The 13,286-nt window shown below is 58.4% G+C and overlaps 2 protein-coding genes across 3 annotated transcripts; both read left to right on the forward strand.

Annotated features, from left to right (window-relative positions):
• The first annotated feature begins 4,025 nt into the window (after positions 1-4,025).
• Positions 4,026-6,279, forward strand: LOC125919592 (histone H1.0). Its single transcript, XM_049626332.1, has one exon. The coding sequence runs from the start codon at positions 4,359-4,361 to the stop codon at positions 4,941-4,943; it is 585 nt and encodes a 194-aa protein (XP_049482289.1). The 5' UTR covers positions 4,026-4,358; the 3' UTR covers positions 4,944-6,279.
• A 490-nt stretch (positions 6,280-6,769) lies between these two features.
• On the forward strand, positions 6,770-12,878 carry GCAT (glycine C-acetyltransferase). 2 transcript variants are annotated; one of them, XM_049626325.1, is made up of 9 exons: positions 6,782-7,028; positions 8,714-8,844; positions 9,788-9,889; positions 10,357-10,503; positions 10,986-11,140; positions 11,273-11,355; positions 11,534-11,705; positions 12,151-12,272; positions 12,556-12,878. In XM_049626325.1, the coding sequence occupies exons 1-9, from the start codon at positions 6,833-6,835 to the stop codon at positions 12,705-12,707; spliced, it is 1,260 nt and encodes a 419-aa protein (XP_049482282.1). In that variant the 5' UTR covers positions 6,782-6,832; the 3' UTR covers positions 12,708-12,878. The 2 variants fall into 2 exon arrangements, with proteins under 2 accessions (XP_049482283.1, XP_049482282.1); XM_049626326.1 differs by lacking the exons at positions 12,151-12,272; positions 12,556-12,878 and adding an exon at positions 12,055-12,143 and having other exon boundaries at positions 6,770-7,028.
• The last annotated feature ends 408 nt before the right edge of the window (positions 12,879-13,286 follow it).

The raw sequence follows: 13,286 nt of genomic DNA on the forward strand, positions 1-13,286 counted from the left end.
CGGCAGCTCTTAGCTTTTTAAAATTCATCTCCTCCTGTTGTCCTCCTTAATTCAGCCACCCTGTACACTCCTACCCCAGGGCCCTTGCACTGGCTGTCTCCTTTGCTTAGAAGATTCTTCCTCCAAGAAAAAGAACGGCTCCTTCCGTCACCTCCTTTGAATCTTTGCTCACGTGGCGGCTGCTTTTTCTTTTTTTAAATTTTTTTAAATGTTTGGTTATTTTTGAGAGAGACAGCATGAGTGGGGAAGGGGCAGAGAGAGAGAGAGAGAGAGAGAGAGAGGGAGACACAGAATCCGAAGCAGGCTCCGGGCTCTGAGCTGTCAGCGCAGAGCCCGACGCGGGGCTCGAACTCACGGACCGTGAGATCATGACCTGAGCCGGAGTCGGACGCTTAACCGATCGAGCCACCCAGGCCCCCCACGCGTCGGCTTCTTAATGAGGCTTCCTCCGACCACCCTGTTGAAAACTGTAAACCACCGCCTCTCAGCACTGCCCATCACCTCCCCCTTACCCTTCTCCAGTCTTGTCTTTGCAATTATGGCCTTCCAACACACTGTGTAATTGACTTCTTTATTTGGTCTGTTGCTTATCTATCTTTTCAACTAGAATGTCAGCTCCACAAGGGCAGGAATCTCTTATCTCTCGTTCACAGCTGTATCCCACTGCCTACCCCAGTGCCTGGCACTTATCTGGGCTTCAAAGCCCAGAATGAGCGGGTGCAGTGCAAGGTCTCATGAGACCGCAGGTGGCGCAGTGGGAGTCACTGGCTTGGGAATGTCACCCTGCCACCCTCCTTCAGGCTGACCCAACTTGGACAAGCCATTCAGCCATTCTAGACCACCTCTCTGGAAAACGGAGACGTTATAGCTGTACCTAGGGCTTAATAAAGGCTGGCACGTGCAAACACACGAACACTAGGAAAACTTGACCCCTGGCGTTCTAACGCAACCTACACTTTTCCATACAGGATTTCTCGTTCTTTCCCCCTGGCAAGAGCCCCAGAGGTAGGTAGGACAGATCATCCGCGGCCTTTCACCTTTTTACAGGTGGAAACAATGGCAGGTGGAAAAACAGCCAGGAGGTCTGGGCAGATGATGTCTGACCCCTCCCCACGCCGTGGCTGACCGGCGATTCCGATGCTCTAGAGGGTCCCCGGGCGAGGGGAAGGGGGGTGGGGGGGGACAGAGTGGGGCTCGGCGGGCGCCCGGGGACTACATTTCCCAGGAGGAGTTGCCCGCAGCTCTGTGGCTCCCGGTTTTTTAAAGGGCTCGCGTTAAAGGGGGCGGGGGGAGTTCCGCCGTCCGCTGGCCAGAAAACCGCTCTGCTCTGCGCTTGGTAGGGACCCGAGAGCGGCCTGCGGGGGGTGCCCCGCCAGAGTCAAGAAGCCCCCAGACCCTGCAGTACCAGCCGGGCGAGGTGAGGCCAAGCCAATCTGGAGGCGGCGTTTCCTCATCTTGTCCCCCTCTGCCTCGGACTCTGCGCCCAACTCCCGGCCCCCTCGCTTCCCCTCCAGTTCTAACTGGGGCGGGGGGCGGGGGTGGGGAGGAGGAGGGGGGCGGTGAACCTCGCAGCCCCGGGGCGGGAACGTGGGCTATCGGGAAGCCCGGGCGACTCCGAGGTGACCCTTCTCTCCATTTCTGGCTTCGGTTCCGGGAGAGAATTTACAGGTCTCTGGGATGGGCAGGGGATGTGGGATGTGAGAGCCACAAAATGAAGGGAAGGCCTGGGGGCACCGGGAGCTGAGCCTCACAGTGCACCCCCATATCCACCCTTCCGAATCCGGCTGTCTCCACGGTAAAATGGGAGTAGTCGGGGGGAGTGATCACGTTGGCCGCCTCCCCAGGCTGGAGGCTCAAAGGATCAAGAAACGAGAGCAAGCACTTTGCAAACTGTAAGGCGCTGTGTAAATAAAATTATTTCATCATCGTGCCAAAGGATTCATCTAGTCCTTATTCTAAGACGCCGAGGGACGTGGCGAGGGGGTGGGGGCGGGGGTGTACAACATCTCGCACCCGGGGTTGGCTATTTGATTTGCCTATTTCCCCGTCCAGATCATAGTGGGAACCAGAATTGTCTTTGTAAATAACCAAAACGAACCCACCAGAATGTTGTGTTTTCAAATCAGGAAACTTCGGCGGTAATTGACATCATCCAAATAAGAACCTTGACCTTTTGAACTAACCTGGCCCTTGGTGGCTTCCTTCCCCTGCCTGTGCCACCAAGATAAGCCCGGGAGAAGGCATCTGATACCGAGTCTCAGGCCTCCCTCTCCCGCCTCCCAATCATTTGGATTAATCCATCCCTTGGTGTATGTGGGGGAAACCTATTAATTTCCCTGGCCTCAGAGACTCCCCAGGTCCAGTAAGAGCCCTTCCCCCCAAGAGCAGCTACGAGCCCCCCCCATCCCCCATCTAAATACTCCAATCATCCCCCTCTCCCCTCCCCAACAGCCAGTGCCTGCAAACAGCTCCCGACCATACCAGAGGCACGTTCATCATTTTGACCAGCTATAAACCCCCCACTCCCAGGGCATTGTTTACGTGAAGAGTGCCGGGCCTCTTTGCTTAGGGAATAAAAGCCGGTTTGTTGTGGGTGGGGGCTCAGGGAGAGAGCATCCCAGAATCTCAACCCAGGGCCCCTGCCAAGCGGCCCTGCACGTGATTAGGCTGTGTGTCATAGACAAGGGGTCCCAGGAACTCTGGCGTCCCTTCTGCTGGCCTCTGGGCCCCTAAAGCCCCTCAGAGCCCCTCAAGACTCCCTTCGGACGGTGACGCCCCCGGTCGCTTCATCTTTACCTGCCAAGCAGCACGGAAAAGATGTATACATTTTAACAAAGACCTCGCATCCTCCCGGCAAAATGGCGGTGGCCCCGGCCACCGCTCCCCGAACAACTGCACACTTTCTGAGGATTCTTCGGGACCCCAGGAACATGACCCCTTCCTCCCCCTCTCCCCCGGAGTCCCCATGCTCGCAAGTTCCCAAAGCACTCAGCGCCTCTCTTCACCCCAGGGGCCCCGGGGACAGTCTCTTGCTGGAGTCTTTGGGACAGCTCCTCCATTGCAGACCCCCCCACCCCACCCCCCCACTGCCTTCAAGGGGCCCTGGGAGGGGGACTGGACCCCCGGATGTGCCTCAGGGGTAGGGACAGCAAGGTTCCGCCTCTGAGACCCCGAAACTCCCAGGCTGAGAGAGGCATATAAATGAATCCCCGATTGGGATATACGGGCGATGTGGGGGTCTTTGAGGAGAGCAGAAGACTCGGGAGACCTCTCCTCATCCCCTCAGGGGTCCCGGGCAGCACCGGGGGTCCGGCCTCAGGAGGGAACCTCCACGCAGAGGTCAGGGGTCGCGCTGGGGGAGAGCAGGCAGAGGAGGGGGAAGGGACAAAGTTTGAAAGTGCCCTTCCAACTCTTCCAGGGAAAGTTTGCTCGGGGGGCCCCAAGGACTGAGAAGAGGTAGAGGTGCGGGGGGCCCGATGGTGGGATGACCCCCGAGAGGTGACCGGACCCTGGGGGAGCGACCCCTCCCCCCTGTCCCGGCTCGGCCCGGCTGGGAGTCGCCCAGCTCGGGGCAGCGTGTGTTAGTTGGGGCCGCTTTCCAGCCGCTCCGCCGGGCCGGGGGGCACCGCCGCGGCCCGGGAGCGGGATCCCTGGTAGCCCCGGGGGGGGGAGCTTTGCTACGGGGGGTTTCCCGCACCGGGGCTCCAAGGCCCCGCAGGGCCAGCCCCCCGCAAAGGGGAAATGTGCAGGCGCACCAGCCGTCCTCGGCGCCGTTTGGGGCGCGTGGCGGGCGCGGGGGGCGGCGGCCGGGCCGGCGGGATGCCCGGCGGGGGAGCCCAGGGAGCCAGGCAGCGGTCCCGGGCGGCGGCGGGGAGCGGGGAGGCCCGGGCCGGGGGGAAAGGTCGGATTTGCTCGGCGGAAGAAACACAGATGGCGGCGGCGCGGCGCCATTCCGGGCCGGGAGCAGGCAGCCAGCAGCCCTGTCCTCACCGCGGTCCGCCCGCCGCCGCTAAATACCCGGATGCGCCGCCCGAGCGCCAGACGCGGAGCTGGGAAAGGGGAGGCAGAGGAGGCGGAGGCGGAGGCAGAGCGCGAGCCAGAGACCGAGCCCGAGCCCGAGCCAGAGCCCGAGCCCGGCGCCGAGACCGACCGACCGACAGACCGGCGGGGCTGGGCCACGCAGACCCGGCCCGGCGAGTCCTCCCGCGACCCGAGCCAGGTCCCTGAGAGCCGGGGCCCGGACTGGCCGGGGACTCGGGAGCGCCAGAGCAGATCCCGAGTAAGGCTTTCCTCGGCCTCCGACGAGGGCTGGCCCTTTTGAAGGCGCCTCCTTCAACCGCAGGACCAGACAGGCCACCATGACCGAGAACTCCACGTCCACCCCTGCGGCCAAGCCCAAGCGGGCCAAGGCGTCCAAGAAGTCCACAGACCACCCCAAGTATTCAGATATGATCGTGGCTGCCATCCAGGCGGAGAAGAACCGCGCTGGCTCCTCGCGCCAGTCCATCCAGAAGTACATCAAGAGCCACTACAAGGTGGGTGAGAATGCCGACTCGCAGATCAAGTTGTCCATCAAGCGCCTGGTCACCACTGGGGTCCTCAAGCAGACCAAAGGGGTGGGTGCCTCGGGGTCTTTCCGGCTGGCCAAAAGCGATGAGCCCAAGAGGTCGGTGGCCTTCAAGAAGACGAAGAAGGAAGTCAAGAAGGTGGCCACCCCAAAGAAGGCAGCCAAGCCCAAGAAGGCTGCCTCCAAAGCTCCCAGCAAGAAGCCCAAAGCCACCCCAGTCAAGAAGGCCAAGAAGAAGCCGGCTGCCACGCCCAAGAAAACCAAAAAACCCAAGACTGTCAAAGCCAAGCCAGTCAAAGCATCAAAGCCTAAGAAGGCCAAACCAGTGAAGCCCAAAGCCAAGTCCAGTGCCAAGAGGGCCGGCAAGAAGAAGTGACAATGAGGCTTTTCTTGTGGACACTCCTGCCTGTCTCCTGTTTTCTGTAAATACTTTTCTCCTTTCTTTTCTCCTGATCTTCACCTGCAATCCTTTGCCCCTTTCTATCCTGACTGTATAAGAGACAGAATTTGGATTCCTCAGACATTAGGGAATAATTCATTTTTCCTTAACCAATCGTGCGAAGACAGCAACAACAAATCTCTCTGTAATGATGAGAATGTACTTTTGTTCTGTTGACTTGTTATTAATCTACTTAATGGGTTTGGGGATTTGGATGGGTCTGTGTGTTTTGTTTGGATGGTTTGTTCACTATGAAGGTAGAGGGGCGGGAGAGAATGGGCAAGGCAGCTTGTTCTGACTAGATGAGGGGGAGCCCAGAAATTGTTAAGGTTTGTGGGAGTATCTTTGAGGTGAGCTAGCTTTCTCTAGGTTGCTCACCCCTGTGAAGAGTTTCCGAATCTCGGCGGGGAGAAGGGAGGGGTGGCAGCAGCTGGATGGCAAAGGAGGGGGGGGGGGACCCTCTCTGGGCTGACTTCCCTCTTGCAATAGTGAGCAGTGGGGGGTCCAAATCCAGTTTCCTTCTCCCTGTTGGTCTGGCCCTGTGGGCTTCCTGTTGGCCTAGGGAAGGGGGGGGGGGTCCATGTGACAGCTGGTCTGAGAAGCTGTGGCTTCTCTCAGTCAGCTGGAAACTAGTCATTGGGGGGTCTTTGTGGCTTCAGAAAGTCTCATGTTAAAATGGAGTGGAAACTTTAGGGGAAGGGTGGGGACTCAGTCAGCCAAGTGCCTCAGTGTGCCCTGTTAAAACTTGGGTTTTTCCACACCATTGGATTGTATCATAGGACTTTTTTTTTTTTTTTCTTTCCCCCTGGTTTTTGGTTCCTCCTGTACAAGAGGTGGTTTTGCGTGGTGGCCTGGTGGGGCTCCAACCCTGCCACCCGCCACTTAAGAACCTCGCGACCTCTTTACTTTGGAGTCTTTTATAAGTAGTTGTAGATGGGGGAGGGGTGGAGTGGGCGGGGAGTGGACAGTAAGACATACTGCAGTCAATTTTGAATTGCTAAGTAGCTTCACAGAGCTAGGTCTGTGTGTATGTGTGTATATGTATATATACATATCTAGGGCTAGTACTTAACGTTTCACACCCGGGAGCTGGGAGAAAAAAACCTGTACAGTCTTCTTTTATTTTTAATAAAATAGGAAAACGCGTCCTTGCGCGTGGTCAAACGCCCTCCCTCCCCCCCCCCCCCTTTTTTTAAACAAGTGTTATTTGTGCCGGGAAGAATTTGCTGTCTTTGTAATTTTAAAACTTTAAAATAAAATCGAAAAATGAAAACACCTCGTTGGTGCGTTTTTCCTCCTTTTTAAGGCTGGAGGCGAATGAGGAGCAATGGGGCGGGCGAGCAGGGGTGAAATCCGGGGACGTTTGCACCTGAGAATGGGAGAGGGTTCCAAGAGTTCGACAGGGACCGGGGGACTGGGCTGCAGAGTACAGAGCGTGCCTCAGCCTGCTTCTAGGCTCTTGCCTTTGGGGTCCAGAGTGCACCCCCCTTTCCTTCCAAGCGGTGGGTGTGTAGGCAGGGAATGGGAATTGGGGGGGGGAGGGGGGTCTGGTGGGCTGGGCCCTGACGCGCCACCCTCCGCGGAGGCGCCTCCCCTTCCCCCACAAGGAGCGCTCCGGTCTCAACTTACACATCAATCCACTTTCATCCTCTGCGGATCCCGCCAGGCCCCGCCCCCACCCATCCCTGGGCCCGTCTCCCCGCCCCTTTAGCAGCCTTCTTGCTCCGATTGGTTGGTGTGGCCCAGCCCCCGGGCACGTGACCAGGCGGCGCCAGCGCTGCGCGCCGCTCTTGGACGGGCTGGGGTGCTGGGGTGAAGCAGGCACGATGTGGGCCTGTCGCCTCCTCCACGCTGGTCTCTCCGCAGCCCCCCGCGGCCGCCGCGCGCAGTCGGCGCTGACCCAGCTGCGTGGCGTCCTGGAGGAGGAGCTGGAAGCGATCCGCGGGGCTGGCACCTGGAAGAGCGAGCGGGTCATTACGTCCCGTCAGGGGCCGCGCATCCACGTGGACGGTGTCTCCGGAGGTACCCCCCCCCCCCCCGCCACCGGCCTGCGAGTCTTCGGACCCGGCTGGGTGTTCGAAGGCCCTTGCGAGGCCAGCGCTGGAATGGAGGGCCTGAAGGCAGTGGGCGGGTGGGAGTATTTGCACACGTAGCCACTGGCGCCTTTCCTATCTGGCTGACTTTACGGCTTCCCAGTGGTAGGTGTTAACCCAGTTAAGCCTGTTTACGCGGAGGAGGGTGGTTTGCCCTTGAGCACCTTTTAGACTCAGACGGTGGGACTGGACTGAGGCCCAGTCCTGTGAGAACGTGAGAAAAAAAAGAGAGACACTTAGCTGGTTCCCAGCTGGCTGCTTCAAGGAAGGGTGGAGGGAAGGTGGGGCCAGAAGCCCTGCGTTTCTGGGGCTGCTGTCCTGTGCTGGCCTCTACCAACCGCTCAGCACGTGGGCTCCTGCAAACCCCGATACAGGGGATAACGAATCCCATTTTACAGACAAAGAAGCTGAAGCTCAGAGATAGGAAATGGCTTTGCCCCAAAGCCCTTGCTAGCTGCAGGCAGAGCTGGGCTTTGGTCCAGGTCCTCTGGTACATTGGAGCTGGAAGGTCACCTAATGGGTCAGAGAAGCCAAATGCCTGGCCAGAGTCACAGCGAGCGAGGGGCCTGAGGGCTGCTGCAGAAGCCACACCATGAATTCGTCCACTGGGACTTCCTCATTTCTTTTTTTTTTTTTTTTTAATTTATTTACTTTGAGAGAGTGTGCTCGAGTCGGGGAGGGGCAGAGAGAGGGAGAGAGAGAATCCCAGCCAGTGCGGGGCTCACATGAACTGTGAGATCATGACCTGAGCTGAAATCAAGAGCCTTGGACGCTCACCCAACTGAGCCACCCAGGCACCTCCCTCATTTCTGTCTAACCGGTAGTCGCTATCTATCTTGTCTGTGCCAGGACCCAGGTGGGTGCTGGTTACAAATAATTTCCCAAGCCTGCCTTCTGCTCAGGAAATCGGCCTGGATCCTTGGTGCTGTTGTACTCATTTGTAGACTGAGGTCCCCCCAGATCTGTGCCTTCCCCTCAGGGGAAGCTTGGGGCAGGTCCAAACATGGGAAAGTTACGAGGCACAGGTTCTCATCTCCTAAGCTGAATGAACCTCGCCCCCTATGGGCCTCAGTGTCCCCCTCATGCCAGCTGTGTTCACTTCCGGGTTTATAATTCAGGAGTTGATGTCGCAGAAACACCCCCCCCCCAGCCCCCTCCCCCACACTTTAGGCATGTGATTCTTACCAGGCAGCAAAGTCAACTGTGTAGAGTCTGAGGTCCACAGAGGGCACCTGAACCAGCCCTTTTTTACCCACGAGGGAACCAAGGCCCAGATGAGGGCTTTGCTGGTAGTTTTCAGGGACAGGAGAAGCCAGTGAGGTAGGGCTACATTCCTCCTTGGGTGGAATGTGATTCAGAACCAGAGTTTCAACTTCTTACCCTTCAAGGCACCACTCTGAGAGTCCTTTCCTGACCCTCCCTGTCCTGTGGCTACTGGTACTTCCTAGGGGCCCCTAGTTCCCGTCCTGCCTCAGAATGGATCGTACTGTGTGGTTGTTGCCTCCTCAAGGGTGAATCCATGTTCGTTTCCTGAGTCCCCAGGGCCTGGCACTGACACTTTTCTAAGCCCTTTCTTGCCCTGAGCTGCTGTGTCCATACCTTCTTCCACCTCAGGAATCCTTAACTTCTGTGCCAACAACTATCTGGGCCTGAGCAGCCATCCCGAGGTGATCCAGGCAGGTCTGCAGGCCCTGGAGGAGTTTGGAGCCGGCCTTAGCTCCACTCGCTTCATCTGCGGGACCCAGGTACCCAGTGGCTGTTGCGGGGGTTGGAGGGTACCTTGTCCCCAGCGCTGGGCACTGACCCCGACTGTCTGCTTCCCACAGTCAGCAGGGCCCGTTTAGCCAGCTCAGCTCATCCCAGGGCCCTGGGCCCACTCGTAGCCTGGTGCCCTACACCAGAGAGGCCGGGCTCGGGCTTCTGTTCTGTTGCAAAAGCAACTTGACCTCTCTGAACATCCCTTTTCCCACCTGCGTGTAAAAATGCCTGGAACAGTGCCCGGCCCGTACCAATGCTCCCTAAATGTGGACTATTTTATTTTGTGAATGTTACAAAATAAACATACGTAAATGCGAAACAGCCCTTAGGTGTTCACTCGTTATCAATACTCCTGACAGTCGTTAAGTGACGGGTGATATTCTTGTCTCTGTTACAGAGATGAGGACGCTAAGGCCCAGAGAAGTTAAATGACTTACCCCGAGGGCACACACCTGTTAAAATGGGATTTTAACCCACGTGGCTGGGCTCAAGATTATTGATTATTATTACCCATCTCCTGAGCAAGGGGAGGGTGAAGTGAAATCAATTATCAGAGGCAGAACTCCTAACTCCCAGCCAGGGCACTTTCCAACAAAACCCTCACCCAGACTGGACAGCTTTCAAATATAAAAAGCTGAGGCCCACATGAACCTATGTAATCCTTTTCTTTGCCATTAAGCAACCAAAAAAGGCACTTAGCTTGAGGTCGGGAAGACCTCTTCCCTTGCCAATATCACCCATAATTCCACATGAGACCCCGGTTACAACGATCCAACCAGGAAGGGACACCTAGGGAGTCCCTGATTCCTCAGTGAGAACCATCCGCCAGAGTCCTGTCGGCTCTGGGGGAACCCTCGCAGTGAAGGGAGCCCAGAACTTGTTGCGTGCGACCCCGCGGGCATTAACACCTGTTTCGCTCTGTTTCTTTAGAGCATCCACAAGGATCTAGAAGCAAAGATAGCCCGCTTCCACCAGCGGGAGGATGCCATCCTCTACCCTAGCTGTTTTGATGCCAACGCTGGCCTCTTTGAGGTGTGAGGGGGCCGCAGGTGGGAGTTGGTGAGGACTGCTAGGCTGTGGAAGGCTTGGGAGTGGACAGGCAGAACCTGGCAGGATGCCAGCGCCATGCCTACAGCTCCAGTGCCCATTTCTTACGGAGGTTAAGGTTGGGCCAGGTATGTGCTCTAGGAGGAATCCTGGGGCCTTCGTGGGGCCAGCTTGCAGGGCACTGGGGGGATAACCTACATCAGCAGGAAGGCTGGGGGCAGCAGGGGCCAGGGACCCACTGAACATGTTCTCCCCTGCTCTCACTGGAGCAGGGCCCTGGTCTGGCCCAGTCGTGGGGCCCCGGGGACCCAGATAGAGGCAGATGGGGGCTCCTTGCCTCCCTGTCCAGAGGAATGCCCTGGATGGCAATGAAATTTTGACTCAGGTAGACATGGGGAGGGAGAGCCCCTAGGTGGTTGGGTGATAGCTGTCCTCCAACTGCCTTCTTCCAGGCCCTGCTGACCCCCCAGGATGCAGTCCTGTCGGACGAGCTGAACCATGCCTCCATTATTGATGGCATCCGTCTCTGCAAGGCCCATAAGTACCGATACCGCCACCTGGACATGGCTGATTTGGAGGCCAAGCTGCAGGAGGCCCAGGTGGGATGAGGCCCAGGTGGGGCAAGGCCCGGGGATGACAGAGGCAAGAACTGGGCTCTTGTCCAGCTCTTCAGCCTCCCCACCGGTGAATTAAGATCCGAACCCAAATCCCTTGGCCCCAAGGCTTTATTCCATTGTACCATGCTGCCTTGGCTTTTGGCACCTTATGTGTGGCAGGGCCTGCTAGGCATATAGGTGAGATGAGCTCAGGGATAGAAATTGCCCTACCCCACCCTCCCTCTCGGAGAGGAGACTGAGCTGTTCTCGCTGACCAGGACTGCCCCTGAAGAGGTGGGCAAGGCTCAGAGAGCCACAGGGGAGGGACGGGATGTTCCAGCCCCAGCGCAGTATGCTTATGTGCCTACCTCTGTCCCAGACACCGGGCAAGGTGAGCTCTTAGAGCCTGAAGCAGCGCAGAGAATGGGTAGACTGGCACAACGTGAGACACTAGCCATCACCTGTCCACGTCTTCTTCCCTGCAGAAGCATCGACTGCGCCTGGTGGCCACGGATGGGGCCTTCTCCATGGATGGTGACATCGCACCCCTGCAGGAGATCTGCCACCTTGCCTCTCGATATGGTGCCCTGGTCTTTGTGGATGAATGCCACGCTACCGGCTTCCTGGGGGCCACAGGACGGTGGGAGCATGCATCACCTGGGGCCTTGGGTCAGGCTTCTAAGGGCGGGTGGGAAACCAGGAAGCCAGCCCCTAACCCGTGATCCCCGGGCACTCAGGCAGCCAGTGGTGACAGTGGTAGCTTCCCTTGCAGGGGCACGGATGAGCTGCTGGGTGTGACGGACCAGGTCACCATCATCAACTCCACGCTGGGGAAGGCACTGGGTGGAGCCTCAGGTACCTGTCGGCTTGTGCCTCTGAGGTCCCCTTATCCACATGCAGAGCCCTGGAGGGGTCTCCGGGAAGGTGGTGAGGAGAGACTTGGGGAAGAGAGCAGCATGGACTGCCCTCTCAGGAGGGTAGGCTCTGGCACCTGGCCTCTGACTCCCACCTCCGTCCCTGCCCTTGTCCTCAGGGGGCTACACAACAGGGCCTGAACCCCTGGTGTCCCTGCTCCGGCAGCGCGCTCGGCCCTACCTCTTCTCCAACAGCCTGCCCCCTGCTGTCGCCGGCTGTGCCTCCAAGGCCCTGGACCTGCTCATGGAGAGCAATGCCATCGTCCAGTCTATGGCGGCCAAGACCCAGCGGTGCGGTCCCTGGCGGGGGTGGGGCAGGTTGGGGTCGGGGAGCTGCCCCTGTGTGCCCCCCGGGCCCATGGCTCCATGCCTACGGGTTCTGCCTCCGCCCCTAGCGTGTCCCCAGCAGATTGCACCGGGATTCAGCCCTTTCAGCCAAAAGCTGCCCGCCCGCCCCCCTCCCTCTTCTGCCTCTGCCTTTTCCTTCCATTTCCTGGTGCATTTCTCTGAGAACGATGCTGTGTCTCCCCGCCCTGTCAGTCCTGTCTTTTTGCCCGCCGTTTTGGTCTGCCTGTCTCTCTGCCCGTCTCTCCATCTGCCTCTCTGGGTCTGCATCTGTCTCTCTTGGTCCATCCTGCAGACTTGGGCACAGATCTTGGATCACATGCCCAGCAGGAGTGGGTGTGAACGCCCCACAGCCCCCTGGCTACCTGTGACACCCGGCTGTGCCCCACAGCTTCCGCAGAAAGATGAAGGCTGCTGGCTTCACCGTCTTGGGAGCCAATCACCCCATCTGCCCTGTGATGCTGGGTGATGCCCGGCTGGCTTCTTGCATGGCAGATGACATGCTAAAGAGAGGTAAGGAAACTGGGACAAGAGGACCAGCCAGGGGTCCTAAGAGAAAAGAGAAGGGAACCCCTAAACTGTGAACGCTCCCCCATACCTTCACCCTACCGCCCGTTTTAAACCTGCTGTCTGTCCAAGCTGAAAATCCCAGGCCGTGACGCGGTCGCATGTCTGCGAGACCTTGAGCACCTCCCTTGCCCTCTGTGACCGTCAAGAAAGTAGGACCCGTGTGTCATGTCCCTCAAAGCCTGCCTGGCTCCGCTGAGCCCCAGGCTGACCCTTTCTGCCTTACCAGGCATCTTTGTCATCGGGTTCAGCTATCCGGTGGTCCCCAAGAACAAGGCCCGGATCCGGGTGCAGATCTCAGCAGTGCACAGCGAGGAGGACATCGACCGCTGTGTGGAGGCCTTCGTGGAGGTGGGGAGGCTGCATGGGGCACTACCCTGACCTGGGCGGTGACAGGCACAGCCAAGGTCCCCCTCCCTCCGCATTAATGAAAGGGGCCTTTGGTCAGCCCAGGCCAGACGCTCTGAACCCTGTCACAGTCCTAGGACTGGGCTGGGGCATGGCCGGCACTCGTGATCTTGTGTCAAACAACAGTGTGAAACTGGGCTGACACGTTGGTGTGCTTTATTCTCTCTGAGCAGGCCCAGGCCTGTGACCAGCTGAAGAATCAGGCAGGAGCTGGGCTTCTGAGGGCAGGCTCCTGGGTAGATCTCAGAGCTGACCACCTGCCCCAAGTTAAGATGAGACCCAGGCAGCTGGGATAATGCAGGCAGGGGCCACCATGTGACACAATTGGATTCTGTGCTGCTCTAAAGGCTGGCTGAGCCCCAGCCCTGCAGGCCCTTTCCCGCCCCACCCACCCTACTTACTCCACAGCCTCCAGAGTTTAGCCCTGGTGGACACTTCGTTTTCTGCTCCCTGTCCAAAGGATGGCTGCCAGCTGCCCAGATCAGAAGGGGCCGGGCACCCCACCCCATGTGTGGAAGGAGGGGCAGAGGATTTAGCCCCAAAGGAGAGAAT

Source organism: Panthera uncia, chromosome B4, assembly GCF_023721935.1.
Source record: "Panthera uncia isolate 11264 chromosome B4, Puncia_PCG_1.0, whole genome shotgun sequence".
In the NCBI taxonomy this organism is placed as follows: domain Eukaryota; kingdom Metazoa; phylum Chordata; class Mammalia; order Carnivora; family Felidae; genus Panthera; species Panthera uncia.